The sequence below is a fragment of the Lipotes vexillifer genome, unplaced genomic scaffold, assembly GCF_000442215.2.
Source record: "Lipotes vexillifer unplaced genomic scaffold, Lipotes_vexillifer_v1.1 scaffold898, whole genome shotgun sequence".
Lineage (NCBI taxonomy): Eukaryota > Metazoa > Chordata > Mammalia > Artiodactyla > Lipotidae > Lipotes > Lipotes vexillifer.
Genome location: NW_006782744.1, coordinates 408,301 through 435,493, shown reverse-complemented (window position 1 = coordinate 435,493; position 27,193 = coordinate 408,301). Strand labels below are relative to the sequence as shown.

The following is a 27,193-nucleotide window of genomic DNA, read 5'->3' as shown; positions in this document are numbered from 1 at the left end:
TCAAATACACAACTAAGTATTGTTGATGCACTATATATTTTAAATCTTTTTGAGTAATAAATTTTAAAGACTTTGTATTTATGATAAAATGAATGTTAATTGCACAGTATTAATTGGTATGAAAATAGAGCCATGAGAAAAGTGTTATAAAGTTATTTATATTTTCTCTTGTGTTTAGTGTACATTTTGTTTTGCATTTCAGAGCTCTTGGATCTAAACAGAACGTCAGTCTTCCATAGCCCTTTTGGATTTCTTGATCTCCAGACAATGCTGCTGGATGAATATCAAGAGAGACTCTTCGTGGGAGGCAAGGATCTTGTGTATTCCCTCAGCTTAGAACACATCGGCAGTGACTATAGAGAGGTATGGAAACAGCAAACTATATTTCAGGAGGGAAAGAAAAGGAGGAAGGGAGATATCTTCTTGTGTGGGTGTTACTTGGATTAGATTTTTCATTGTCTTGGCCATTTAACATTCTGAGTGATAATATTATTGAAATAAATAAAATATTCATTAAAATCATTTTGAGGAAAAGTTATAAATGATGGAGAATGAACTTTTCTAGCACACTACAGATCTCTGTGTCCCCAGAAGACTTCTGATTGGTGCACTGGACATTTCTCTTGCCTGATGGCCCTTGTCACCACACCCACTGTCCTGACACCTGGGTTTGGAGTATGCTGATTTAAAGTGCCTTTAGGCCTTATTACTCCAGAAATCCCAGCCTGAAGAAATACGGATGTGTGAACTCAGTGTAGCTAACTCATGTATTGCTGTTGGTAAGATCACTAATTCAGGTGGATGCTTTTTAAACCTGAAGGACTAAATTATATTAAAATAGGCGATCACCCAACTTTTCTGAGAAAGATTAACTGTAAGAAGAAAAATGGTTCTTATAATCTATGCTTATAGAGTTGAATTGAGCTAATATGTTTCCAGAAATATTGATATATCAACCTTATATAAAACATGCAGAAATATTTATAGACCATAGGATATTTTTGGCATAAATGTATGTATTACATAATACATTTTCTTTATAATTTACTTATTTTTATGTTTGTCGAAATGTACGATGTCCATATATTTTAAAGTCATTTTTTAAAAATGTATCATAAAAAGCAACATACCTTCATCCCTGACAGTTCCTCATCTCTAGAGGAAATCATGTAAAACTCTCATTTCTTCTGGTTCTTACCTCCATATGTCTAAATAACATTTGTGTACTGTTCTTTTTCGGTATCGTTAATTTTAGATAATATCTGTTGACTTTCTGTAAAGGAAGATGAGTATTTTAGCTTTCTTTTCTTGCAGTACCATAGCTAAAATATCTGCACTGTTTCACCAGCAACCCCTACTCATCTGCCCAGTCATCTTCCCAATAGAGCTGTACCACAACTTTTAGCTAAGTAATAACTATTTACATTATTATAACTGGGAAAATGGATCACACTTCTTCCCGCCACCCCAGATGAAATATTTTCTGTTTCATTTGCTTAGATTACTTTTACTCATTTTTCACCAAACTTTCTACCAGAGTTCTTATACTCCTCTTAATACTGTAAACCATATGGCTTTCCACATCAGTTTTTGGGTTTTAAGTGATATGCGTCCTTCCTGATTCTCTTGTCAGTTGAACTGCAGCATCATGCTGGAGCATCCCCTCAACCTCCCACTTGGGTGATATTCTTTCGTAGTTTAGTCTGACATTTTACTGAAACACACCTTCAATTAGCTTGCTGAAGAAAGATCCAAAGTAAAATTTTGAGGTTTTTTTTAATGTTTAAAAATAATATTTTTTAGGCTCCACACAGAATTGGTAGATGCATGTAAAATTCTAGAATGGAAGTCATTTGCTCCAGAATTTTGAGGATAGTGTTCCATTCTTTTCAGACTTCAAGTATAGCTGCAGAGAAGTGCGATACCATTCTAATTTCAAAATGTTATTTATAAGCTGTTTCCTGCCACCCTGTTCCCCTAATCCTGTCCTCATGCCCTTCTATGTTTTAACATTTTCTCAAATTTTCTTAAAGGTTTGATCTGTTTTTCATTCACTGTGTTGAGACACAGTGGGGCTTCTGCAGGGGAAAGCCTTGGCCTATCAGCTCTGGAAAATGTTATTATTTCTTTGAGGTTTTCCCTTCTTTTCCATTTTCCTCCTGACTCTCTTTCTGGGACTCCTATAAGGCCGAGATTTGTTCTCAATTGTCTGGCCTGCTGTTTATTATACAGACATTGAACGATTTCTCCTGATTTCACCCACACCCACCCCTTTTCCCATTTTCAGAAGAGCCCTAGACTTCTAATTCCTGAGAATCTTTCAAGTTCTTTTTCATGAATCAGCTTGTTTATTGGCTCCCTTCACCTTGCAGGCATTTAGATTTCAGCTTTTCTCGTGTGGAAAGCCAGTCAACACTTGTCCATATGTTGTAGAACTTCCAAAATGTTGCTAATATTTCTTTGGCATCTCCACTCAAGTTCTATTTGTCCTTTTTGCATTGTGTCCTTTGGCTACTATTTTAGCTGCAGGATGAAGTGGAGACACATAATGTGTTTAACTCTTTCCTTTTTTTTTCTATCATCCTTAATTTTATTTTCTCTGCAGTTCTCAAAAGAGATGATTGCTCTCTCTCTCTCTCAATGTCTATCTAAACTGTATATTATAAAATTGTATATGTATTTATATATATATAATATAAATATGCAATATTTGTATTATACACACACATCATTTGGGGGGATTTTTAAATTAAAGAATTGTTGATTTCCAATGTTTCAGATGTACAGCAAAGTGATTCAGTTATGTATATGTGGTTATACATATATTCTTTTTCAGATTCTTTTCCATTATAGGTTATTACAAGATACTGAATATAGTTCCCTCTGCTATACAGTAGGACTTTGTTGTTTATCAACTTAATATATAGTAGTTTATATCTGCTAATCCCAAACTCCTAATTTATCTCTCCCCCCACTGCCAGTCCCCTCTGGTAACCATAAGTTTGTTTTCTATGTCTGTGAGCCTATTTCTGTTTTGTAAATAAGTTCATTTGTGTCATATTTTAGTTTCCACATATAAGCGATATCATATGCTATCTGTCTTTGTCTGACTTCACTTAGTATAATAATCTCTAGGTCCATCCATGTTGCTACAAATGACATTATTTCATGAGTAATATTCCATTGTATATATATATACTACATCTTCTTTATCCATTCATCTGTTGATAGACATTTAGGTTGTTTCCATGTCTTGGCTATTGTAAATAGTGCTGATGTGAACATTGAGGGGCATATATCTTATCAAATTGGAGTTTTTGTCTTTTCCAGGTATACACACATAAATCTTTAAGACCATCAATGACCTCCTTTTTCCAGACAAATTCAATGGATTTTCCTCTCCCTGTTTTGGATGGTCATTTTCCTCCTAACTGTGGTGTTCACCACGTGGCCCCCTTCTTTTTCTCTCGGTTAGATCATCTGCACACTCCAGTTCTTTGAAGGAATAGCTAAGCTAGGGGTGGTTAGAATGGGGGCCATGGAATAATCTCTGTTATGGGCTGATTTCCTCCCCCAACCCCTAATTCATATGTTGAAGCCCTAACTCCCAGTCCTGAGAATGTGACTTTAAAGCTGTGATTAAGTTAAAATGAGGCAATTAGGGTGGGCCTAATCCAGTCTGACTGGTGTTCTTATAAAAAGAGGAAATTTGGATACATTAAAGAGACATCAGGGATGTGTGCCCATAGAGGGAAGGCCATGTGACGACACAGTGAGAAGGCAGCCATCTGCAGGCCAAGGAGAGGCCTCAGAAGAAACCAGAGGTGCCAACACCTTGAACTTGGACTTCTAGCCTCCAGAACTATGAGAAAAGAAATTTCTGTTATTTAAGCCATCCAGTCTGTAACATTTTGTTATAGCAGCCATAGCAAACTAATAAAATCTCCATATTAAAATTATAAGTATGTGAATATGGAAAGATCCTTCAAGGGATCCGACACCCAGAAGATTAAGAATCTTTGCATTAAGGAAGTGGTTCTCAAGTTGCTGTCCTTGGATCTGGATCCTGTAAGTCACATGGAGTGGGTCCCTGAAATCCACATTTATGACATGCTTTCTAGATGACTTTTTAAAAAATTTTTTTTTATGCGGTACGCGGGCCTCTCACTGCTGTGGCCTCTCCCGTTGCGGAGCACAGGCTCCAGACGCGCAGGCCCAGCGGCCACGGCTCATGGGCCCAGCCGCTCTGCGGCACGTGGGATCTTCCCGGACCGGGGCACGAACCCGTGTCCCCTGCATTGGCAGGCGGACTCTCAACCACTGCACCACCAGGGAAGCCCTCTAGATGACTTTTATATACACAAAATCTCATAACAGTTTTCCTGAGCCCTCATTTCCTATGTGGAACTAAGGCCAGGAGTTAGCAGCTTCCCACTTTAATGTGATTCTGCTTTAGAGTAGGGGAAATTGAATAACCTACTTTTCCTTTATTGTTTTGGCCTAATTGTACCCTGAGGCCTTTAATGCTAGAAAGACTGCTTTAATGGAGGAAATGACCTGTGAAGACTATATAAGGATAAGAAACCTGGAGAGTGATGAGTATTTATGAACTGCATCTTAGGGAGCTAAATAGGATAGTATCTGGCTGTTGAAGCTTCAGGGTTCCATCCAGCAAGGATGTCAAGGAAAGTAGCTATACAAATTATTAAACTGAATAACCTTGCTGCATTCAAGGGTAAATCCTTGTTTTGTGGGACCTGAAGTATATACAGTTTGCTGGGCCACTTCAGGAAATATAATTCAAACTTAAATTTCAAAATTGCTAACGCCCCTCCCAGGGCCACAGAAGGGCTGGGTACTCATGAGGAATTCTGAGAGGTAAGCTACGTTAGCTCTGAGGTGACATTACCCCACCTGCATTTGTTATTTTGTACTTTTCTTGCCTATTTCCACAGAATGATGAGCAATAAAACTCCACATAGACTTTCTGCATTTATTTTCAGTAACAGCAGAGTTAGACAAGGTCTACTTCATAGACAGTCTGTTTAAAAAAAGTAGACTTAAGAATGAGAGCTGGTGCCTCAGTGCTGTCCAGGCTCTGAAGATGTGATGTTTCTGCTTCTTGGCCAAGTTCTCCCTCTGTCTTTCCTGGACCTTACTCCTTCATTTGTTTACCTGTTGTTATATCTTTCATCTCTCCCGCTTTATCTTTGGGTTTCTTAACCTCAATACTGTTAACATTTGGAATAAGTCTAGGTTGGAGCAGAGGGTGTCCTGTGCCATTGTAGGATGTTTAGCTGTATCCCTGGCTTCTATCCAATACACTCCAGTAGAATGCTCCTCCCCCCTGAGTCATGATAACCAAAAAGTTTCCAGACGCTGTCAGATACCCCCTGGGAGGCAGAACGACCTCAGGTCAGACCACTGTGTCTAGCCCGTCATTTTATAAGCAAGATACATACCTCTCATTTAAAAAGTCCCACCATAAACATGTATCTACTTGGTGCTACCACATCCCTGCATCTTCCCCTGGGATCAGTCACCTTGGAAGAGTAGCCAAAGCCCATTTTCCCCACTTTCTCACTTTCCATTTATTTCTTAGTTTTTAATATCTTTTAAAATGTAATATGTGATACATAAAAGACATAAATAATGTAAATATGTTAGCATAATAATAAAATAAATACATGTGAACTCACCACCCAACTCAAGAATGAAAATATCACCATTCCCACTGCAGATGCAGCTACCTTTTGTCTCCTGCCTCTTTGCCTCCTCATGCCTCCTGCCGCCTAGAAGCAATTAACTATGCTGAATTTTGTTTATTTTCCTGTTTTTCAAAAGTTTTAAAAATTATTTTGTCATAACGAGTGTTTTCCTATACAGTATATTGTTTAGTGTTACTTCTTTTGAGCTATGTAAAAGTGATGCACAATAGTATGTTGTAGTCTCCTGGGGTTGCTTTTCTGTTTTGTTTTATTCAGTATTAATTATTAGAGTCAGTCGTGTTACTTGTAGCTCTGCTTCCTTTGTAGGGATAGAAGAGTGAATTAGGAACACAAATTAGATTTCTAGGTTCAGACCCTGGCTCTGCATTTATAGCATTGCGTAAATTCCTTAATCCCTAATCCTTAATAACATAAATGCTTTTACTTTCTCACTTATTAAAGGGGGCATATTAGGCCTCTCCAAGGATGAAACTGAATTAATATATGCAAAGGACCAAGAACCATGCTTGGCACACATGTGTAAGCTATGTATAAGCTATCTCTAAGCTCCTATTATTCACTTGGGTTTGTATGTAATGTGTTCCATCATATGAAGCCATCAGACAGGTTAATGCTCACTCTCCCATCACCAGGGGTACTCCTCTGCCTGACTTCTTCTACCTCCCTCCTTGTTAGTGAACGTACTGTTTCTCCTTTTATGAAACGCCATTTCATCTGCACACGCTCTGTATTCCAGTCTATTGACATTTCTCAAGGACTGGTTATCTTCTGTCTTTTCTACATTATTGTTTTCTTTCTCTCTGCAAAACCAGCAACGAATAGGGCTTTGTATATGGGTTCTCAACTTTTCTATATGTCATGGATCCATTTGGCAGTCTGGTGAAGTCTATGCACCCTAAATGCATTAAATACATATGTAGGATTACAAAGTAAAAAATTGAAAAAAAGTTATTAAAATATAACTACATTGAAATACAACTATCATAATATAAAAATAACAATTTCTAATATGAAAACATGTAGCTTCTTTATTAATATTAAATAAGAAGTCTTAGGAATAGTTCTCATAAGTACCATAATTTCAAATTGATGGTGAGTGTTAATAATATTTTGAGATACCTGCAGCAACTCTAAGTTAATATTAAAATATTTGTTATTTATCTTGGTTATTAAGCCACAGATACTATTAATACTACTGAGGTTAGTTTTCTACATTTATAAGATAGAAAAGCTACATTTCAGTTAGAGGTTAGTACAAATAATAACGTAATTTTTTTTCCAATCAAAGTTGGTGCATTCCCTGAATTCTTTTTTCAGGCCCTAGTTAAGAACTCCTGCTCTACAATTTTCATCTTAAAAAGCATTTATTAAAATTTTGAGTAAAAATAAACATACATTTCTCAGTTTAGCTGTGATAGGTCCTCAGGATCTACTCTTGTCTACCTTTTTAGTTTAATCTCCACTTGTTCACACCAATACATTGGCAGTCGGAGCACTTCTTTTTTGAACTTTCTCTCTCAGCTTTATTGGGATATAATTGACATACAACACTGTGTATGTTTAAGGTGTATAACATGTTGATTTGATACACTTGTATATTGCAAAATGACCACTACCACAGCTTTACCTAACACCTCTGTCACATCATGTGATTCTCATCTCTTTTTTGTAGTAAGAACATTTAAGATCTACTTTCTTAGCAACTTTCAAGATATTATACAGTATTAACTATAATCACCATGCTGCACTTTAGGTTCCAGAGCTTATGTGTCTTATAACTAGACGTTTTTACCCTTTGATCAACATCTTCTCATTCCCCACCCATCCCCCACCCCCAATCCTGCCTCTGGTAACTACCATTCTACTCTTTGTTCCAATGGATTCAGCTTTTTTAGATTCCACATATAAGTGGTACCATACAGTATTTGTCTTTCTCTGTCTGACTTATTTCACTTACCATAATGCCCTCAAGTTTTATTCATATCATTCTAAATGGCAGGAAATCCTTTCTCATGGCTGAATAATATTTCACCCTGTGTATTTTTGTATGTATGTGTGTGTGTATATATACACACCAGATTTTTTTTAATCCATTCATCCCTTGATGGACAGAGGTTCTTTGCATATCTTGGCTACTGTGAATAATTCTGCAGTGAATATGGGTGTGCAGAATATCTCTTTGACATTCAGTTTTCATTTCCTTTGGATATATATATCCAGAAGTAGCATTGCTGGATCATATGGTAGTTCTATTTTTAAATTTTTTGAGGAAACTCCATGTTGTTTTCTGTAGTAGCTGCACCAATTTACATTCCCACCAACAGTGCTCAAGGGTTCTGTTTTCTTCACATCCTTACCAACACTTGTTATCTTTTGATTTGTTTGATAATAGCCTTTCTAACTGGCGTGAGGTACTAGCTCATTGTGGTTTTGATTTTGATTTTCCTTATGAGTAGTGATGTCAGTCACCTCTATTTGCTCTTTGATGCTTCTTTATCCTTACATTTTCCTTCTTTGGACTAGCCTTCACACATACCCAATTTTTGCTTTTGTTGTTTTAGCTATTTCCTTCCTCCTCTAAACTAGAATTGGAGAAGGTTCTCCCAGCCCTTCCTTATCCCTTGGTTTGATTTTGATTCCCATGTTGTATTAAAATTGGCTGTTTACTTATCAGTGTACTTTGTCAGTTGGATCCTTAAGAGTAGGTACTAAGTTGTATTCATCTTTGAAGATGTAGGCACGCAAGGAATGTAGACACTAAAAAGATCAAAGTGTCTGTTTCTGATATTGACATCATCCAGTAAATCTGTTCTCTTCAGTGTCTGCCCTCTTGCAAATCCCATTGTACTTATTGTGGAACCACTTTCAAACTAATTTTGTCTGCCTTCCATTCTCCCCCTCCCCAAGCACCTACCCACTTCCCCACTGGCAAACAGCGTAAGGAGCCTGTTTACAGTATGGTAATAGTTTTTACTTTGGATGAACGTTAATAATACCTAAGGATCTTGTAAATGTCTATGCCTTGGCCTTTCCTCCAGAATAAAATGAGGCATAAGTAGTACTTTTTAAAACTCTCTGAGGTGATTGTACTGTACATTTAAAATTGTGATATACTAGAGTATTATATGTCCCTGCAAGCCCTAGGAAATACTATTCCTACATATAGGGCTAAATAAATAATTGTCTTATATATACAGTTGACCCTTGAACAACACAGGGGGTTAGGGGTGCTGACCCCCAAGAAGTTGAAAATCCAGGTATCACTTTACAGTTGGCCCCCCATATCCACAGTTAGACGTCCGCAGATTCAACCAGCGTCAGCGGATGGTGTAGTACTGTAGTGCATATTCACTGAAAAAGATCTGCATGTTAAGTGGACCCTCACAGTTCAAACCCACATTGTTCAAGGATCAACTGTAATAATCAGAACTTATATCATGATACACACGTAGGACTGATTTTTCCCACACAATTTTGAGATGGATAAGAACTTACCATTTAATAGATTTACTGTATTATATTAGTTTTTTTCGATACTGACTTTGCTTTATAAATTAATTCATAGCATTTCCCAGACTATGTAATGATACTTTCACACTGAAATTCTGCTCTCTTGTATCTAGGTCACATTCCTAAAAAACCCTTGACCCTCACTCAATAATGGAAAAGTCAACCCTGGTGGTAAATCATACTCTTCAGTGTAAAAATTTTACCCTTATTACTCCATTTGTTTTAGAACCTCCTACCTGCCAAAAAAAGGTTTCTTCTGCTCTCTTAAAAAGTCTCTAAAATCCACAGATAATATGCGACTTAGATTAAACTCTGACTTCATCAGGAACTTTCTAAGAAAATTGTTTTAAAACCTTTTTTTTTTCTTTTCACCTTTCTCTAAAGCCTTTTGGTACAGAAAGGTTTGGACTGAGCTAGAGGAAATCATTATTTGGGTGAAAAAATTAAAGTATCTTGAGACTCTGATCATAATGTGACAATAGCAGGACATTAGTATAGATCAGAAGACTTGGAAAGGGAAAGACAAACCTGTGCTGGTGGTTACTTTTCACTTGATTTTCCTGTTTTCTTGTACAACCTACATCTGTATCTGTCTCTTGAAAAAGAGACATTTATTTATGATGAAGCCCCAGGGTCTCTAAAATGGGATAGGACTATAGCCACAAGAATTCAAAGCTATCTATGTTTTGGGCTTCCCTGGTGGCGCAGTGGTTGAGAGTCCGCCTGCCGATGCGGGGGACACGAGTTCGTGCCCCGGTCCGGGAGGATCCCACATGCCGCGGAGCGGCTGGGCCCGTCAAAAAAAAAAAAAAAAAAAAGCTATCCATGTTTAAATTGGCTTTTTGGCTTTTTTTTTTGGCCGCACTGCATGGCATGCAGAACTTCCCCAATCAGGGATCATACCCGTGCCCCCTGCATTGGAAGCACGGAGTCTTAACTGCTGGACCACCGGGAAAGTCAAAAATCTTCCTCATTAAATTTCCTTTCAGTCACTACTTAATTTTAAAACTATCATTTTGTATTGAGGAAGAACTTCCAATCTAGATCATTTGAAAAAGAATGTACCTGTTTCTTCTCATATCCTCCACCTCCAATTTATTTATACTAAGTGCAATATCAAGATGTGGCCAAAAGATATAATGAAAGTTTATTATGTTATTATTAACTTCTCTAGTTAGCAGCTGTACACTCAGCAATATTAAATGTTTTTTTGTTTTGTTTTGTTTTTTTGCGGTATGCGGGCCTCTCACTGCTGTGGCCTCTCCTGTTGCGGAGCACAGGCTCCGGATGTGCAGGTTCAGCGGCCATGGCTCACAGGCCCAGCCGCTCCACGGCATGGGGGGTCCTCCCGGACCGGGGCACAAACCCGTGTCCCCCGCATCAGCAGGCGGACTCTCAACCACTGCGCCACCAGGGAAGCCCTAAATGTTATTTTTACATGATGCATAGTTGTTTGAACTTCAGTCTGGTGAAATGTAATTTGAGTTAAATCTAAGGAGATTTAAATATATGCATGCAAAATTAATGAGTTAAGATTTTTTAGCGTTAAACATGTAATTCATAAAAAAATAAATATGTATGTTAAAAATATGATCAAGAAAGGGAAGCAAAGGAATAAATACAAAACATCCTGGTATATTGCAAGCATTTAAGAGTAAAATTTACACAATTATTGAGTAATTCAAGCAATTCTTAAAAAGAAGATTTAAAAAAACTTTTCCTGTGATTCTAAAATATTTCAATAATGTATGATAATATTTCAAAAGGTGAATAATAATATTAATTAGTAAACCAAAACTAGTAATGATTTAAAAATCCCTCTAGATATTACACAAAGTAAAGTTTTTTCATATAGCACCTAACAATTATTGAAAACATTTTTGTGCTGTTTTCCATATTCCATGAGAAAAATTTATTTCCTAATTCATATTTATCAGGTTTATTTTTATTACCATAAAGAAGCATTAGCCATGGTACCTTTATTTGTGTTTCTTTATTGGTTGAAAGTTTGTCTTCATTCTTTCTGATCAACATCTCGTTTCTAGAATGAGATATAATGGATCAACAGCTACATTTTTTTTGGATATTTGACAGAAAGAGCCAACAAATTATTTTTTGTTTTATTTTAACTTATTTCCATTTGCAGATATTATAAGACCTTTTGAAAAGTAGCAGAATGTAATAGCAAAGAACACGTTTTATAGCCAGATTGCCTGAACTCCCGTATCTGGTCCAGCACTTAGGAGATGAGTGATCTTGGTCAGCTTATTCCATAACTCTATTTCTCAGTTTTCTCATCTGTAAAAGAGAGATAATCATAGTATTTATCTCACAGCTTTTATAAGACAATTTATTGACTTATTAGTTGCCTAGGCCAGTGCCTGAAACATAGTAAGTATTATCTCAGTATTTGCTATCATGGTTATTATCTAAACAGGACATAGAATCAGCACATGATTCCTATGTGCTGCCATTTCTAACTGAGGTAGAAGAGTACTGCATATTTTTAGAGATGATTCAACTAAGTTCTAGAAACAGTCATGGAGATACGAAGTATGCAGAGATGAATAAAACAGTCCCTACCCTAAAATATTTCTAATGCAATGGAGAAGATACATACATACACATCTGTCACAGTTAGCACAGTTTGAATAGAGCTATAACAAAGGCCCAAGTAAAATGCCAAGAAAGTATACGGAAGCTGGGAGTTGGTGTTTCCTGGAGGAGATATAATTTAAACTTGGACTTTGAATCGTAGTTGGAGTTTTGATTCACACAGATAGGTAGTGGGAACAGAGTACAGGGAAGAAAGTCAGACATCTTAGAGCACTTTGAAAGAATGACCTGGCTGAAGTAGATAGGTGAGGTGGGGGCTTGTGGATATCAACAGGGTAGAGTGAGAGTTAAGGATGGAAATGGGTTTTAGACCAGGTCCTGAAGAATACTGACTGCTGTGCTGTTGAAACTTAATCTTCTAGGCAATGCAGGAGCCAGTGGGAGAGTCTGAATACGTGTATAACACAATCAGAATGGTAGTTCAACATGATTGCTTTAGCAGCAGCATGTTGGGTAAATGGAAGGAAGAGGAGAATAGGGCCACGAGGCCAGTAAGTAGCAGTTAGAACTTAAAACCAGGTTCACTTGTCTTGGAAGCCTAAGGTCTTTCCACCATGTGACGGCGTTGAGAACCAGGCTGCTGCTCTGGTGTGAACTCCGTGTCTCCCGAGGTGGTCTTCAGCGTACTGTTAGTTCTGCCTTTTGTCATGAGGTGTTTCTTTCCTCTTGGTTCTTATTCCCTTTGAATAACTAGCGTTTACCTTCGTAATGGGTAAGAGACTAGTGGAACAGTTAGTGGTTGGTGACAGTAGTGGAGGAAAACCACTGACAAGTGCGAGAAGGAACTGTCTCCCCCCTTGTTAACTTAATGGCAAAGTTGAGTGCCCCACGAGGCTCCGGTATTTCAACCACAGGTGAGGGACTAGCTTGTCCTTCTCCTAGCGAGATAGCCCCTTGCAATCTGTGCACATTTGAGAAGTACTGAGATTCCTGAAAAACAAAATGATTCTCAGGGAGGTAGCAACACTAGTTTGAGGTATAAAATCTTTTCTTTTTTCATTTCATGAAGAAATGAAAAGTGGAAATGTTTGTTTCTTTAAGCTGTATTTTATAGGACTTCATAAAACATTCCATATTTAGTAATAAATATTCACTTTAACAAATTTCCACCCCTGGCTTTCTCCAAGTTTCTAAATTTCAGCTTTTTTTTTCTAAAATTACTCTCACCACCATTATTTTAAGCTAAAGTTACACTGCTTAATTTGGATATCTCTAAATATAACTCAGTCACTTCTGTTTGTAAAAATATTTATACTTTTCTCATTTACTCAACTTTACTGAATCCAAGGTGAAAAATAATGCTTGAATTTTAGAATTTAGTTTTTTTAAGTGAGAGAAAGACATTAAAATCTAATTTGCATATAAAATGGCAAATGGTATTTCACATTAATGATGGCAATTTAGTAAATTTCATCCATTAAAAAGGGCACACAGAAGGCCAAAAATGTTTGTGTCATAATAATAGTGTTCTAATTCAAAAGCTTTGGATTATAAACATTTCAAGAACAAATCTTGTCTATAGTCCAAAAGATTATAATTCTGGTATACAAACTACTTGAATAGTGACAGCCATTGTAATTAAGTATAAAAGCATAAGCAGTAAGGATAACGTGTCAGGTTAAAACTACCATTTATAAACCATTAGGCCTCTTTTAATGTGTTATACTCAATCTATTTTCTTGATTTTAATGACATTTATAGGACCTTTAATTAAAATATACATTGATGGACACTGATACTATATATAGATATAAAATATATAAAGAAAAACTAAAATATAAACAAAGATTTTTCATTAGAATAATAGAATTAGGGAGAGAATATTAGGTGAAGTTATAATAGTGTCTTAATCACTTAAATGTATTCCAAGGAAGAGAGACACATATTACCTGGATCATTTTATTTAATTTTTTTCAATAAAAAGGGAAATAATGTTTTTTAGACATTTAAATTATTGCTTCTTTGTTCATTTGTTTTTGCTCTCCAAAAGCTCTGAGTGTCCTAACATCTTGTAACAATAGAATTGTTAAATCCTTAATCCTGGTGTAATTAGGAGACTCAGTAGGGAGTCTGGGAAAGAATTACTTTGTAATTTAATTTTTATTTTATTTTATTTTTCTCCTTTGAGATATGCAAGAATAGTAAATGGCCTGTTAAAGTACATTGGAACAATTAAATTGTATTGTATGAGTATTGTGATGAAATGATGTGTATTTAACCTTCTGCTTTTTGTACCTTTCTCAGTGCAGAGAATTTGGAAATGTCATTACAACCCTGTTGCTTAACTGCCTTTAAAAATGTTTTATGCAGAACAAATAGCTTAATTTTATGGGTTTTTGTTGATGCTATACTCTGGAGCAGAACCAAAAGGCATCCTTACTGCCAAAACAAATGAGGAAAATCATTTCCCTTACTGTCTTGGCAGAACATTTGTACATGATGGCTTTAAAATAACTTTTGATTTCCAGTGAGATCATTCTCCTATCTTTTCTCACCTGAGTGGACCTTTGAATGCAGTCCTGAGCCTGTTAAATTTTGTTAAAAAAAAAAAAAAAAAGAAAGAAACCAAAGCAAACTAATGTATAAACAACAACAAAAGCAAAACTTGAATAAATATATAATGACATTGTTCATTTGGAGAGTTCCCCTGTGTTGCACTTCAGTGGTGAGTGTTCATAATTTAATCTTCTGCCTCTCTCCCTTCCATGGACCCAGAGTGATCTGGTTAACACCCTTTGCTCTGCCCTCAGAAATCCTGCCAGTCTTTCAAACTTGCTAAATCCTGCAGGATTTCCTCCCTGATTGGACTGGAAAGTGTTACTTGTCTCATTTATTTGACACTGCTTGCAGCATTTTCATGTCCTAGGATCCTTTACTGAATTGACTTTTTGAAGAATGTGATAAAGAAGTGTTGACTGATACAAGTCTGCCAATAGACAATGAATGAGCAGTGATTGCATTTAAGGCCTTGTGCCAGGTAGGCATTTTAGGGCTGGGGAGATAGTCACTGCCTTGCCCTCTGTAACTTATAGCCCTAATAAGAGAGCTAAAGTTGAGTACACATATCATTATAGTCATAGATAGAAAAAGTAAGAAAAGCAATATAGAGGATCAAAGGAGGGAGACATACTATCTGTTGAAAAAGTTAATCAGGAAACGTCTTCTAAGACGTGCCTGAAGTAATGATTTCATTATTCCTAGAGCAACTGCCACTGTTAGGTTTGCTGCTAGAAACAACACATGTTCTGGCAATCCTAGAAAAGCCAAGTATTGTCTTCGCCGCCACATAATATATGATCTTTTGTTTGTGTCAAGAACTGTGAAGGGTCTGAAATTTTACCTTGCTTTTAAGACAACAAGTTAGCCTGTCAGAGTTTCATTGATGCTGGCAGATGGCAACGCCTGGGCTAGAGACAGAGGACTCTGTCACTCACAGGACAACAGGTAGCATGAGCCTCCTGTTTCCATCTTGTCTTTTCCTCCTCAAGTCCCATAGGGGATGGGCAAAGCAGCCTAAGTAGACGCTGTACACACAGTGAATTTGTGTCACACCCGCTTTACCAACCTCCAGCTCAGAAAACTCCCAGTGTTACAAGGGATTTGCTAGCAAAGCTGTCCAACCTTTGCCCAGAGGGAGACATTATCTTTATTATCCTGGTCAGGAAACAGATCTTCTATTTGCCCTGAAGGGAGATTCTATCTCTGTCTTCCAAGGCTCTTTGAAAAGATAATGTGGAACAAAAGCTGTCAATAAAGTATAGGAATCCTCTAGAGAATTGCCCCCTAGACAATATGTTCAAATAGTCCCCGAAATAATCCTTATGAAGCAATGATTGAGAAGAATGAGGTAATACGTTGAGGTTGTTGTATTGTCTGGATACTATTTCAACATTGAAAAGCTGAACTTTGGTATATTTTTCCAAAGAATTAGTTATCTAATACTTTGAAATTATAGAACTACGGTTTAAAGAAGTCACCGTTTTACATAATGATGAAAAATGAATAAAAAAAGATGCTAATATTCTAAGAAGAAAAGCCCTGCATCTCATAAATTAAAGGTGTTAAGAATATAAAAGCATTATTCTGCGCTACTGATGAGGTATTCTCCGATTTATTCATGTCAATAAGCAAATTAGTCATGAAAATCTTTCCAGTGATGGATGATCCTAAAATGAATTTGTATTTTGAATTTGTATTTACACACACATATACATTCTAGCATATCCTTTTGAATAATTTATGCATCCACAGTAAAATTATAATTCCAGAACCAAATTGAATCTCAAATTAAAATGAGTTTTAGAAATCATCTGAGAAAACCTACTGCTCAGTGCCTGAATTTTTTCCAAAATAAAGGATCAGTGAAGTTTATAAATTCTGCAGCTTCACTTCCAGAATCCTATTGTCAAGTGGTGTTGGTAACCTCCCTCAGGCTGATGTTAAGCCTGCAGTCGAACCTGACATTGTCTTATTTATGTGATATCTTTCCTGAATCATATATGATCCACCGATAGATCTACTGCTATAATGAAGAACATTGATTCTAGGGTATTCTCTGTGTGCTTTGGACTTTTTAGTTGGTTTTCTTTTATACCCCTACTTTTTTCCTTTTGTCTTTTTTCTATGTTACAACATAACAAAAAGCGCTTGTTTAAAAGTTTATATACTGCACTATGAAAGCAAAGGAACACATGAATGCTGAATATTGTTAGTAAGAAACTTTAGGGGGCTCATTGCACTAATAATAACATCAAAGTAATGTCATACACCTATAGTTCAAACCCTAGAGTGCATACTCTTGTGATAATAAATTTAGTCATAAAAGGATCATCATAATCAAATGCTATTGTCACCACTTTTATAAATCCCCAATATTTTTCATGTATCAGGGCCTGGATTTGACTACATAATGTGTGAGTTAAGTGACAAACCTCTTCCCCATCTAGCATATAAATGCCTAACCCGATATTGTATGGGACACAGCTTTTTAAAAAATCTTAAATTTTGACCATATTTGGGATTCAAACATGTATATCAGACTTCAAAAACTAAAATGCCTACAGGGGCCACTCAGGTAAAAGAAAAGTCTGAAGAGAATCAGAGTGCCTGTCCCATTGAAAGAAGACTTCAGACTCAACTCCAGAAGAATGGTGCCACATAGGAAGGCATGCCTGTTGCTTGCCTTTTAGATTTTTCTAGAGACATTGTACACCAGGGCATGTGGATCCAAGGCACAGGCCTATGGAGGCTATGAACCAAAAACTATAGGGGGTTCTGGTGAAAGTCAGCATCGCTCAAAATAGAATTCATCATCGCTGACCAGCAGAGCCCATGAAGATGATGCATTAGCATGAGAAGGTGATCCCATGGAATTCAGAAAGAGACACAAGAAAGGGAGCCGATTGAGCTTTTTCAGTCAGGGGAGGGGGAGTGATTGATCCAGCAGGTGAGGGGATAAGCTATTAACCGGGAGGCTTTTAGATCTTGAGGCACAGGAAACATTTGAGAACTTACCAGTTGCTACAATTACTTAAGGGAATTGTATACCTTGGTTCCCATCCATAGATCTGCACTGTAGAGTTGGACAGAGAAATATGCATTTTTTTTTTTAAAAGAAGCTCCCAAGTAGTACTTAGGTAAAGTTCTGGTAAGGATTAAATTAAATGTTGAATCTGAAGTGCTCAGTACAAAAGTTAGAAAGCTGATAATGCCAAGTGTCAGTGAGGATTGCTGGTAGAGTATAAACATGTCACCATTCTGGAGAGCAACCTGACACTACAGTAAAACATTAAATGTATGCTTCGCTAAGACCCAGTAATTCTGCTTCTGGTTATACATACCAGTGGTATTCTTATACAGATCCCAGAGGGACATGTACAAAGATGTGCTGCTGCTTTTGGGGGAGGAGGAAGGGAGTGGTTCTTGTCAATAAAGTACTTGATTAAAACAAAACAGACTATTGTGGTAAGAAGCCTTTTCCCAAAGTAGCTTATACACCATCACTTCTGGTGGAGTCACTGCAACTGAAATGAGCTGTTCATGGAGATCATAAACATTAAAATGATTCCTCTAGGTTTTATCGGGAGAAGATGTGCCGATGTTTGCCGTGGTGGAGATTTGGAGACAATTTGGGTGTCCTCATTGGGAGAGTAGAAGAGGGAATATGGGGGATCCATACCCCAAATATTACAAAGCAGTTAGAAACAACAGACTGTATGTATACATAGGGCTTTGTATAGGGGTCTTCAAAACCCAGTTTTTAGTATAAAAGATGAGAAAGACTTTACATAAATTAAAATATACCATTTACCTAAATTAAAAAATGCACAAAAAGCAATATACACTTTATAAGAACATATGCAAACAACAAAAAAACTGTTAGTCTTCCCAGGAACAATTTACAGCGATTGCCTCCTGGAGGGATGCAGGGAGAACATGGAGCGGGGAAGGGAAGGCAATAAATAGATAATTAAAATAAGAGAGGGACCTTTTAAGACCAATGATAATAATGAGCCCTCAGCTGCATAGTATAACAAACTCAAACCTCTGCACATGAGTTTATAAAGTAGAAGAAAGAAAAACTAAAATAAAGTTCTTGCCACGCTGTCTGGCACATGGTGTGATTAATCTATCGTTTAAGCAAAAAGAGGAACAGAAACAGTCTGAGAAAAGAAAAGGATAGAGAAAACCATTTCTTGCATTCCAAAAAAAAAAAAAAAAAACAGTTCACAGTTAAACATTTGTGGAATTAGATTTAAAAAGTACTTAGTGATTTCTGCCTGTGGTCCCAGCAAAGTGCTAGGGACTATTTGAGATGAAAAAGAGGTATTTGATATATTCTCTCTTCAATGAAGAAACCAACAAATTTGAAATACAATGAAAATTTCCTGAAATCCAGTGGGAAACTGGTAGAGTTAAATAATGTTTTAAAACTAATCAAAGATGTTTCTGGTGTATTATGAAGTGATACATTATAAACAAAGGATGAATTATAAATTCATTCATTATAAATCCTTTCATTCTTTTGTGCACAAATGTTACTGAGAGTCCACCACACCAGGTTCAGTGCTAAGTGGTAAAAATGCAAAGGGAACTTAAGGAGGTTCCTGACCTTTGAGGGGGCAGACAAGTTCAGGAGAGAGACTGGATGGCAGAGGTCACAGCAGGTTAAATGCAGAGCAGTGCTGGTTGAAGTATGGATGGCCTCTAAAGGCCTGAGACTTGAGATGAACCTTCAGAAAGATTAAAAATAATAATAATAAATAATAATAAAGTTTAGCATAAAATAAAAGTTAAAAGATAAGTGTCTTAATTTGGCAAATAATGCCATAAAGAAGATAAAGTCTTGCTTGATCTTCTCAAAGAAGGAAGTAGAACCAACAAAATTAGAACAAAATAGAATGTATTGAATTGCAGAAGAAAAATGAAATGGTTTTTCCGTGTGGTTTATTTTTATATGCAGTTGCATAACAGTCCATTATCTTTTATTCCAGATACACTGGCCAAGTACAGCAGTAAAAACAGAAGAATGCATAATGAAAGGAAAAGATGCCGTGAGTATTATTCATTGTAAATTAAACAAATCATCAATTATAGTCATGGTCAGTGACAAAGGACTGAATCTCTAACCTTTTATTTGCTCCTAAAAAGCATATATGCAATTCATTTCAAGAGTAAATATCTATCTCTCTATATATCTATAGATATTGATATATACATATACATATACATATATATGCAAACATACATACATGTATATATACACATGTATACACATGCACATATGATATATACATGTACATTTTCTATATATATAATTACTTAAAAATTAATTTCAGTGTAGAGATAGAGTAGGACACCAAGGTACCATCTAGATCTTGGTTTTATTTTGTCTTATAATATTTTAGTCAACTCAGATTTATAAATTCCTGCTAGTCAGGCTTATCTCCTATGTATTGGGGAGAAAAATAATTTCAGGTAATTTCTTAATTTGAGGAAAAGCTAAGCACCGTCTTTGTGAGATTTCATCTCACCCTGATTAGTAAATTAGAAACAAATGAAGAAACTAAAGGAGAAAAAACAAAGAACTTGAAAGAAGATGGCAAAGGCAGTAAACATGCTTTATATATTCCACATGTTTTGAGGATGTCTCCTACTGAAAGAATCAATACTCCATCTCTCCATAACTTCCCTGCAGTGTGTGAAAGGGAAGAGGTGGTCCAGCAGCAGCGGCCCTGCCATAGTTGCTAACACACAAGTACACGGGTGAAAGGACTTTTCACGTGCTAGGAGTAGCTGGCCAACGACACAATTCACAGCTTTGGAGGAAGGCATGCACAGCTCCTTTTGAAAGTTAACTCATCCTTTTTTTCAGTAAGAAAAAAAAAATACCATGTAGAAATCTAACACACATTATACCAACTCCTGATTCTTGCAGCAACTGGGTAACAGCGAAGGGATGAGTCAAGGCATTCTTGCTGCCTTAGTCTACAGTGTGGTGCTGAGTAATTGAACACATTCACAGGCTGTGTTAATCTAAGCCCACCCGAGCCAAAATGTGGTCTAATTGGCTTACTCAAAATGTGACAGTTTCAAGAGATGAGAAGCAGGTGCTTATAGCAATATGAAAATAGGATATTAGATTTTCCCAACTATACGGGTCATATACAGACTAGGATGCTGCATGAAGGGGAAATTAAAGGAATGAGTCTATCGGTGTGCCCCAGATAATCGGTTCAGTACTGTGTTACTTGTTCTCACCAAGGGAATGCTATATTCTGAATCACTTACGATGAGATAGTTCTGCTGGCTTTTTCATCCTAATACTGTTGTATGAGAGAATTTAAAAGTCAGAATCTGACCTTATAAAACATAATATGTACTGACTATTGCATGTACTAATGTCAAAGTGATATTTAGCAATAAAAGGGTTTAGTATTTCTCTCACAGTTTAAATGAACTAGCGGTACCTGATTTGCCAACAAGGTATTTGCTAAAATTAATTTAGTCAAGTTTGTCTGAAGTAATTTTAAACTTTTTTTCATTCAGCATACTCACCTAATGACTGATCTATTAAAAGTTTGTTACACATGGAGTGTGTATCAGGCACTGGCTTTGATTAACTACAGAATACAAAGATGTGTAAAATCAAGATTCTGTCCTTGATAAGATTACAGTTGAATCCCATTATGGGCAAACTAGAGCTCTGGGGCTGAATGTGACCTGCCATAAATGAAGTTTTGTTGGAACACTTCCATATACATTCATTTTTGTGTTGTCAACGGCTGCTTTTATACTATAGCTGCAGAAGTAAATAGTTGCAGCAGAGACCAGATGGCCCATCAAACTAATTATATTTACTCTCTGGTCCTTTATAGAAAAAGTTTGCTGATCTCAGGACTGTAATCTTACAGTAATAGGTATGAAATGTTATTTTTATCAGTTAGCTTTCTATCTGTTTACTTGAAAATTCTCTATGAAAGTACTTTATATGAATTTATGAGTTTGAAGATATAAGACTTATTTTCCCAAACATCAAAACTCTGTAGTGCCCTAACGTCTGCATATGTTCCCTTAAGGGTAATGAAGCTTTTTCTAGTTATTTGTTTTCTGACTTTATGCTGATTCATTGTTTATATGAAATTTTAAAAAATAACAGGTTTGGGAAGAATTTAATTATTTAGTGAAACACATTGCCATGTAAATCTTTATACCTGGATAAATTTCTGAACAGTGCTTTTTTTAAATTCCTCGTGTACTAGAATACATGAAAATGATACCCTCGCATTATTAAATGTAATTCATACATCGCTCTATTGGTCACCTCCGTCTGTTCTTCCACTGGTCCTTGTCTTCTTTTCATCTGCCCCCTTTGCCTTCTCTAACCAAGCGCAGGTTAGACGTGAGATTTCTAGGGCTCAGAAAAGCAAAAATCAAAAAAGAACTAAACATATTCATTACACTAACCAATTTCTTCTTTTTTTTTTTTTCCCGCTTTAGAGTGAGTGTGCAAATTATGTTCGGGTTTTGCATCACTATAATAGGACGCACCTTCTGACCTGCGGTACTGGAGCTTTTGACCCCCTTTGTGCCTTCATCAGAGTTGGATACCATTTAGAGGTATGATGATTTCATTCATTGCTCTCAATGAATTATCAAAAGTAATGCTTAAAAGAACTTTGTTTTAAAAGAAAGGTTGTGGCATTTCTTCCTACAAACCAGAAAAGCATTTGTGATCTTCTGATTAAGCTTGCTTGAGTCAGATAATCGATCTCTCTGGGGCTTTAAAATTCTTGCCAGCTACAAAATCTGTGAACCAATTAATTCTTTATGTATTCATTGACTGAAGAATTTCATTTACTTAATTTGCCCGCTTAAAAATATTTCTTAATATCAAACTGTGTTCTCTATTGTCTTCTTATATAAAATTTTATTGGTGTAAGTGCCAAACTAGAATGAATATGTATATATATGAACATATATATACAAGCATATATGAAAATAAATTTATATAAATAAAATTACTACATGCCGTATTTTTTAAAAGACATGCAAAGGCTTGTTGATCCTGTGATGACTCCTTTTCTTGGCCAGGTGAGGTGGGAGAGGTAGAGTTGGGCTGGGGGGAGATTGCAGAACTGACTTAAGGTAAACTACTTGATGAGATCTGTACATGTCCTCCCCTGAGACCCCACCACTAGATGGTATGGTATCATGAAAGCAAATCCCAACTGAATTCTGCCACATACACCACATTATATTTACTGACAAGCAGGCTTGACATTCAGTCATATAAGCAGTTTCAACAAACTGGGTATACTCTCAGCTTTGGTTTATTTAGGCACATTTTCAAGCAACTTACATCACAGTTTCACTGTGAATACCCATACTAAACAATATACTGATGTCAGGATCTGTTACCTTCCCTTGTCGTCAGAAGGCAGAATACTGCATCAAGATGGGACACAGATAAAGCAGAGCTCTGGATGATCTGTAGTTAAGCAGCAAGACTCTCTCTCTCTCTCTCTTTTTTATTTTTTTAATTCAAGTATAGTTGATTTACAATGTTGTGCCAGTCTCTGCTGTGCAGCAAAGTGACTCAGTTATACACATGTGGACATTCTTTTTTTTAATATTCTTTTCCATTGTGGTTTATCACAGGATATTGAATATAGTTCCCTGTGCTATACAGTAGGACCTTGTTGTTTATCTGTCCTGTACAGAATAGCTTACATCTGCTACTCCCTTGATTCTTGGACCCCATTTATGAAAGGGCAGCAGTGACTGTAAAATATTTTCAGCCACCACATATGAAGAGCAACATTCATTTCACGAGTGAAAAATTATTTCTGCTATTCCTGATACTAGTTAACACGCAGGTGTACACATAATTAGCAGTATCTGAAGTGCTCACTCTAGCTGCCTTTGGAGAGTGCCCCTGATTGAGGCACTTCAGCTGTTAAGCATCCTTATAGGCAGGATTTTTGATTAGCATATTTTAAGTGTTAACTAACCACCCCTAGTTGTAGATTAAATTTAAGTAGCATACACAAACACATCACAGTATATTTACTAAATTATTTTAAAGAAACAATGCAGGTAATATAGTAGGAGAATATTAGAAGGCAAGTAAGTCCAGTGCAAAGTCAGAATATTTACATATATACAAATATACAAAGTATACATATGTATATACATATGCATATGTACATATGTGTATACAAACACACAGGTATACATAAATACAAAGTCAGAATATATACAAATTGTGATGCAGATTTATTGGTGACAGATCCTCTCAGTTTTCATTTATCTGAAAATGCCTTCATTTCATCTTTATTTTTGAAGGATATTTTCCCTGGATATAGAATTCTGGGTTAACATTTTTTTTTCTTTAAGCGTCTCAGAAATGCCTTATTGTCATCTAATCTCTTTCTCATGTAGGTTTAGGTTTCATTCATGCTGGTATTATCCTGTTTGTAACTTCTTTATCTTTCAAGAGTCTCTCTTTATCTATGGTTTTCAGTAGTTTCTCTATACTGTGCCTATGTGTGTGTGGTGGCAGTGTTGGAGAGATTGTTATTTATATTTCTTGGGATACTAAGATTTTTGGATACAAAGTATATGTTTTACACCAAATTTTTGGTCATTGTTTTTTCCAAATAATATCTCTGCCTCATTCTTTCTCTCCTCTCCTTCAGGGACTCATAGACAGATAGATAGATAGACAGACAAACAGACTGACTTTTGGGCAGTGTCCCACAGATCACTGTGATTCTGTTCATTCTTATTCAGTCTTTTTTTCCTCTGTTTTTCAAGTTGGATAAATACCTTTGACTTATTTTCCCTTTCTTCTGACATCTCCCATATGCTGTTAAGCCCACTCCATTAATGGTCCTTGTAAATATTGTACTTTGCAATTCTAGAACTTTCATTTTGTATATTTTCCATTTCTATCCTGAGTGCTCCCCCATATTTTTATTTATTATGACTCTATTTTCTTTTAAACTTTTGAACATATTTTAATAGCAGTTTTAAAATCCCTGTGTGCCCCATTTATGATAAAAACTCTGCAGAAAGTAGGCATAGAGGGATCTTTCCTCAACATAATAAAGGCCATATATGACAAACTCACAGCCAACATCGTCCTCAATGGTGAAAAACTGAAAGCATTTCCACTAAGATCAGGAACAAGACAAGGTTGCCCACTCTCACCACTCTTATTCAATATAGTTTTGGAAGTTTTAGCCACAGCAATCAGAGAAGAAAAGGAAATAAAAGGAATCCAAATCGGAAAAGAAGAAGTAAAGCTGTCACTGTTTGCAGATGACATGATACTATACATAGAGAATCCTAAAGATGCTACCAGAAAACTACTAGAGCTAATCAATGAATTTGGTAAAGTAGCAGGATACAAAATTAATGCACAGAAATCTCTGGCATTCCTATATACTAATGATGAAAAATCTGAAAGTGAAATCAAGAAAACACTCCCATTTACCATTGCAACAAAAAGAATAAAATATCTAGGAATAAACCTACCTAAGGAGACAAAAGACCTGTATGCAGAAAATTATAAGACACTGATGAAAGAAATTAAAGATGATACAAATAGATGGAGAGATATACCATGTTCTTGGATTGGAAGAATCAACATTGTGAAAATGACTCTACTACCCAAAGCAATCTACAGATTCAATGCAATCCCTATCAAACTACCACTGGCATTTTTCACAGAACTAGAACAAAAAATTTCACAATTTGTATGGAAACACAAAAGACCCCGAATAGCCAAAGCAACCTTGAGAAGGAACAACGGAGCTGGAGGAATCAGGCTCCCTGACTTCAGATGACACTACAAAGCTACAGTAATCAAGACAGTATGGTACTGGCACAAAAACAGAAAGATAGATCAATGGAATAGGATAGAAAGCCCAGAGATAAACCCATGCACATATGGTCACCTTATCTTTGATAAAGGAGGCAGGAATGTACAGTGGAGAAAGGACAGCTTCTTCAATAAGTGGTGCTGGGAAAACTGGACAGGTACATGTAAAAGTATGAGAGATCACTCCCTAGCACCATACACAAAAATAAGCTCAAAATGTATTAAAGACCTAAATGTAAGGCCAGAAACTAGAAACTATCAAACTCTTAGACGAAAACATAGGCAGAACACTCTATGACATAAATCACAGCAAGATCCTTTTTGACCCACCTCCTAGAGAAATGGAAATAAAAACAAAAATAAACAAATGGGACCTAATGAAACTCAAAAGCTTTTGCACAGCAAAGGAAACCATAAACAAGACGAAAAGACAACCCTCAGAATGGGAGAAAATATTTGCAAATGAAGCAACTGACAAAGGATTAATCTCCAAAATTTACAAGCAGCTCATGCAGCTCAATAACAAAAAAACAAATAACCCAATCCCAAAATGGGCAGAAGGCCTAAATAGACATTTCTCCAAAGAAGATATACAGATTGCCAATAAACACATGAAAGAATGCTCAACATCATTAATCATTAGAGAAATGCAAATCAAAACTACAATGAGATATCATCTCATACCGGTCAGAATGGCCATCATCAAAAAATCTAGAAACAATAAATGCTGGAGAGGGTGTGGAGAAAAGGGAACACTCTTGCACTGCGGGTAAAAATGTGAATTGATACAGCCACTATGGAGAACAGTATGGAGGGTCCTTAAAAAACTACAAATAGAACTACTATATGACCCAGCAATCCCACTACTGGGCATATACCCTGAGAAAACCATAATTCAAAAAGAGTCATGTACCGAAATGTTCATTGCAGCTCTATTTACAATAGCCAGGAGATGGAAACAACCTAAGTGTCCATCATCGGATGAACGGATAAAGAAGATGTGGCACATGTGTACAGTGGGATATTACTCAGCCATAAAAAGAAACGAAATTGAGCTATTTGTAATGAGGTAGATGGACCTAGAGTCTGTCATACAGAGTGAAGTAAGTCAGAAAGAGAAAGACAAATACCATATGCTAACCCACATATATGGAAATTAAGAAAAAAGAAATGTCATGAAGAACCTAGGGGTAAGACAGGAGTAAAGACACAGACCTGCTAGAGAATGGACTTGAGGATATGGGGAGGGGGAAGGGTAAGCTGTGACAAAGCGAGAGAGAGGCATGGACATATATACACTACCAAACATAAAATAGATAGCTAGTGGGAAGCAGCTGCATAGCACAGGGAGATCAGCTCGGTGCTTTGTGACCACCTAGAGGGGTGGGATAGGAAGGGTGGGAGGGAGGGAGACACAAGAGCGAAGAGATATGGGAACATATGTATATGTACAACTGATTCACTTTGTTATAAAGCAGAAACTAACACACCATTGTAAAGCAATTATACTCCAATAAAGATGTTAAAAAAAAAAGTGAAATATGAGGTAGCTGTGAATGGAGAATAAATAAATTACAAGAAATTAAATTTCTCATAAAAAAAAATCCTTGTGTGCTAATTTTAACATCTGGGTTACTTTAGGTTTGCATTGACTGTTTTTTTTTCTCTTGACGATGAATCATATTTTCTTGTTTCTTTTCATGTCTAGTAATTTTTATTTTGTACTGGACACTATATTTTGTATTGGACACTATAGATTATATAGTTTATTTCTTGATTCTGAGCTCTGTTACCTTTGAAGAGAGTCTGTTTTTATTCTAGCAGACAGTTTACTTGGCTGGACTCACACTCAAAACTACCTTGCAATGGGCAGCATCCACGCATCTCTTGTACCTTTCCAGCCACTGCTTTTCAGGGTCTGCTTGCACATGCAGTTCAGGTGTCAGCTAAG

General features: G+C 36.4%; 1 protein-coding gene across 1 annotated transcript in view; it reads left to right on the top strand.

Moving 5' to 3' along the window:
• The first annotated feature begins 205 nt into the window (after positions 1-205).
• SEMA3E (semaphorin 3E) overlaps positions 206-27,193 on the top strand; it is a 122,371-nt gene continuing 95,383 nt past the window's right edge. Inside the window, exons 1-3 of the mRNA XM_007455382.1 lie at positions 206-363; positions 19,349-19,408; positions 21,855-21,974. Of these exons, the coding sequence (XP_007455444.1) occupies positions 268-363; positions 19,349-19,408; positions 21,855-21,974 (276 nt within the window). The 5' untranslated portion in view covers positions 206-267. The remainder of the gene's footprint in view (positions 364-19,348; positions 19,409-21,854; positions 21,975-27,193) is intronic.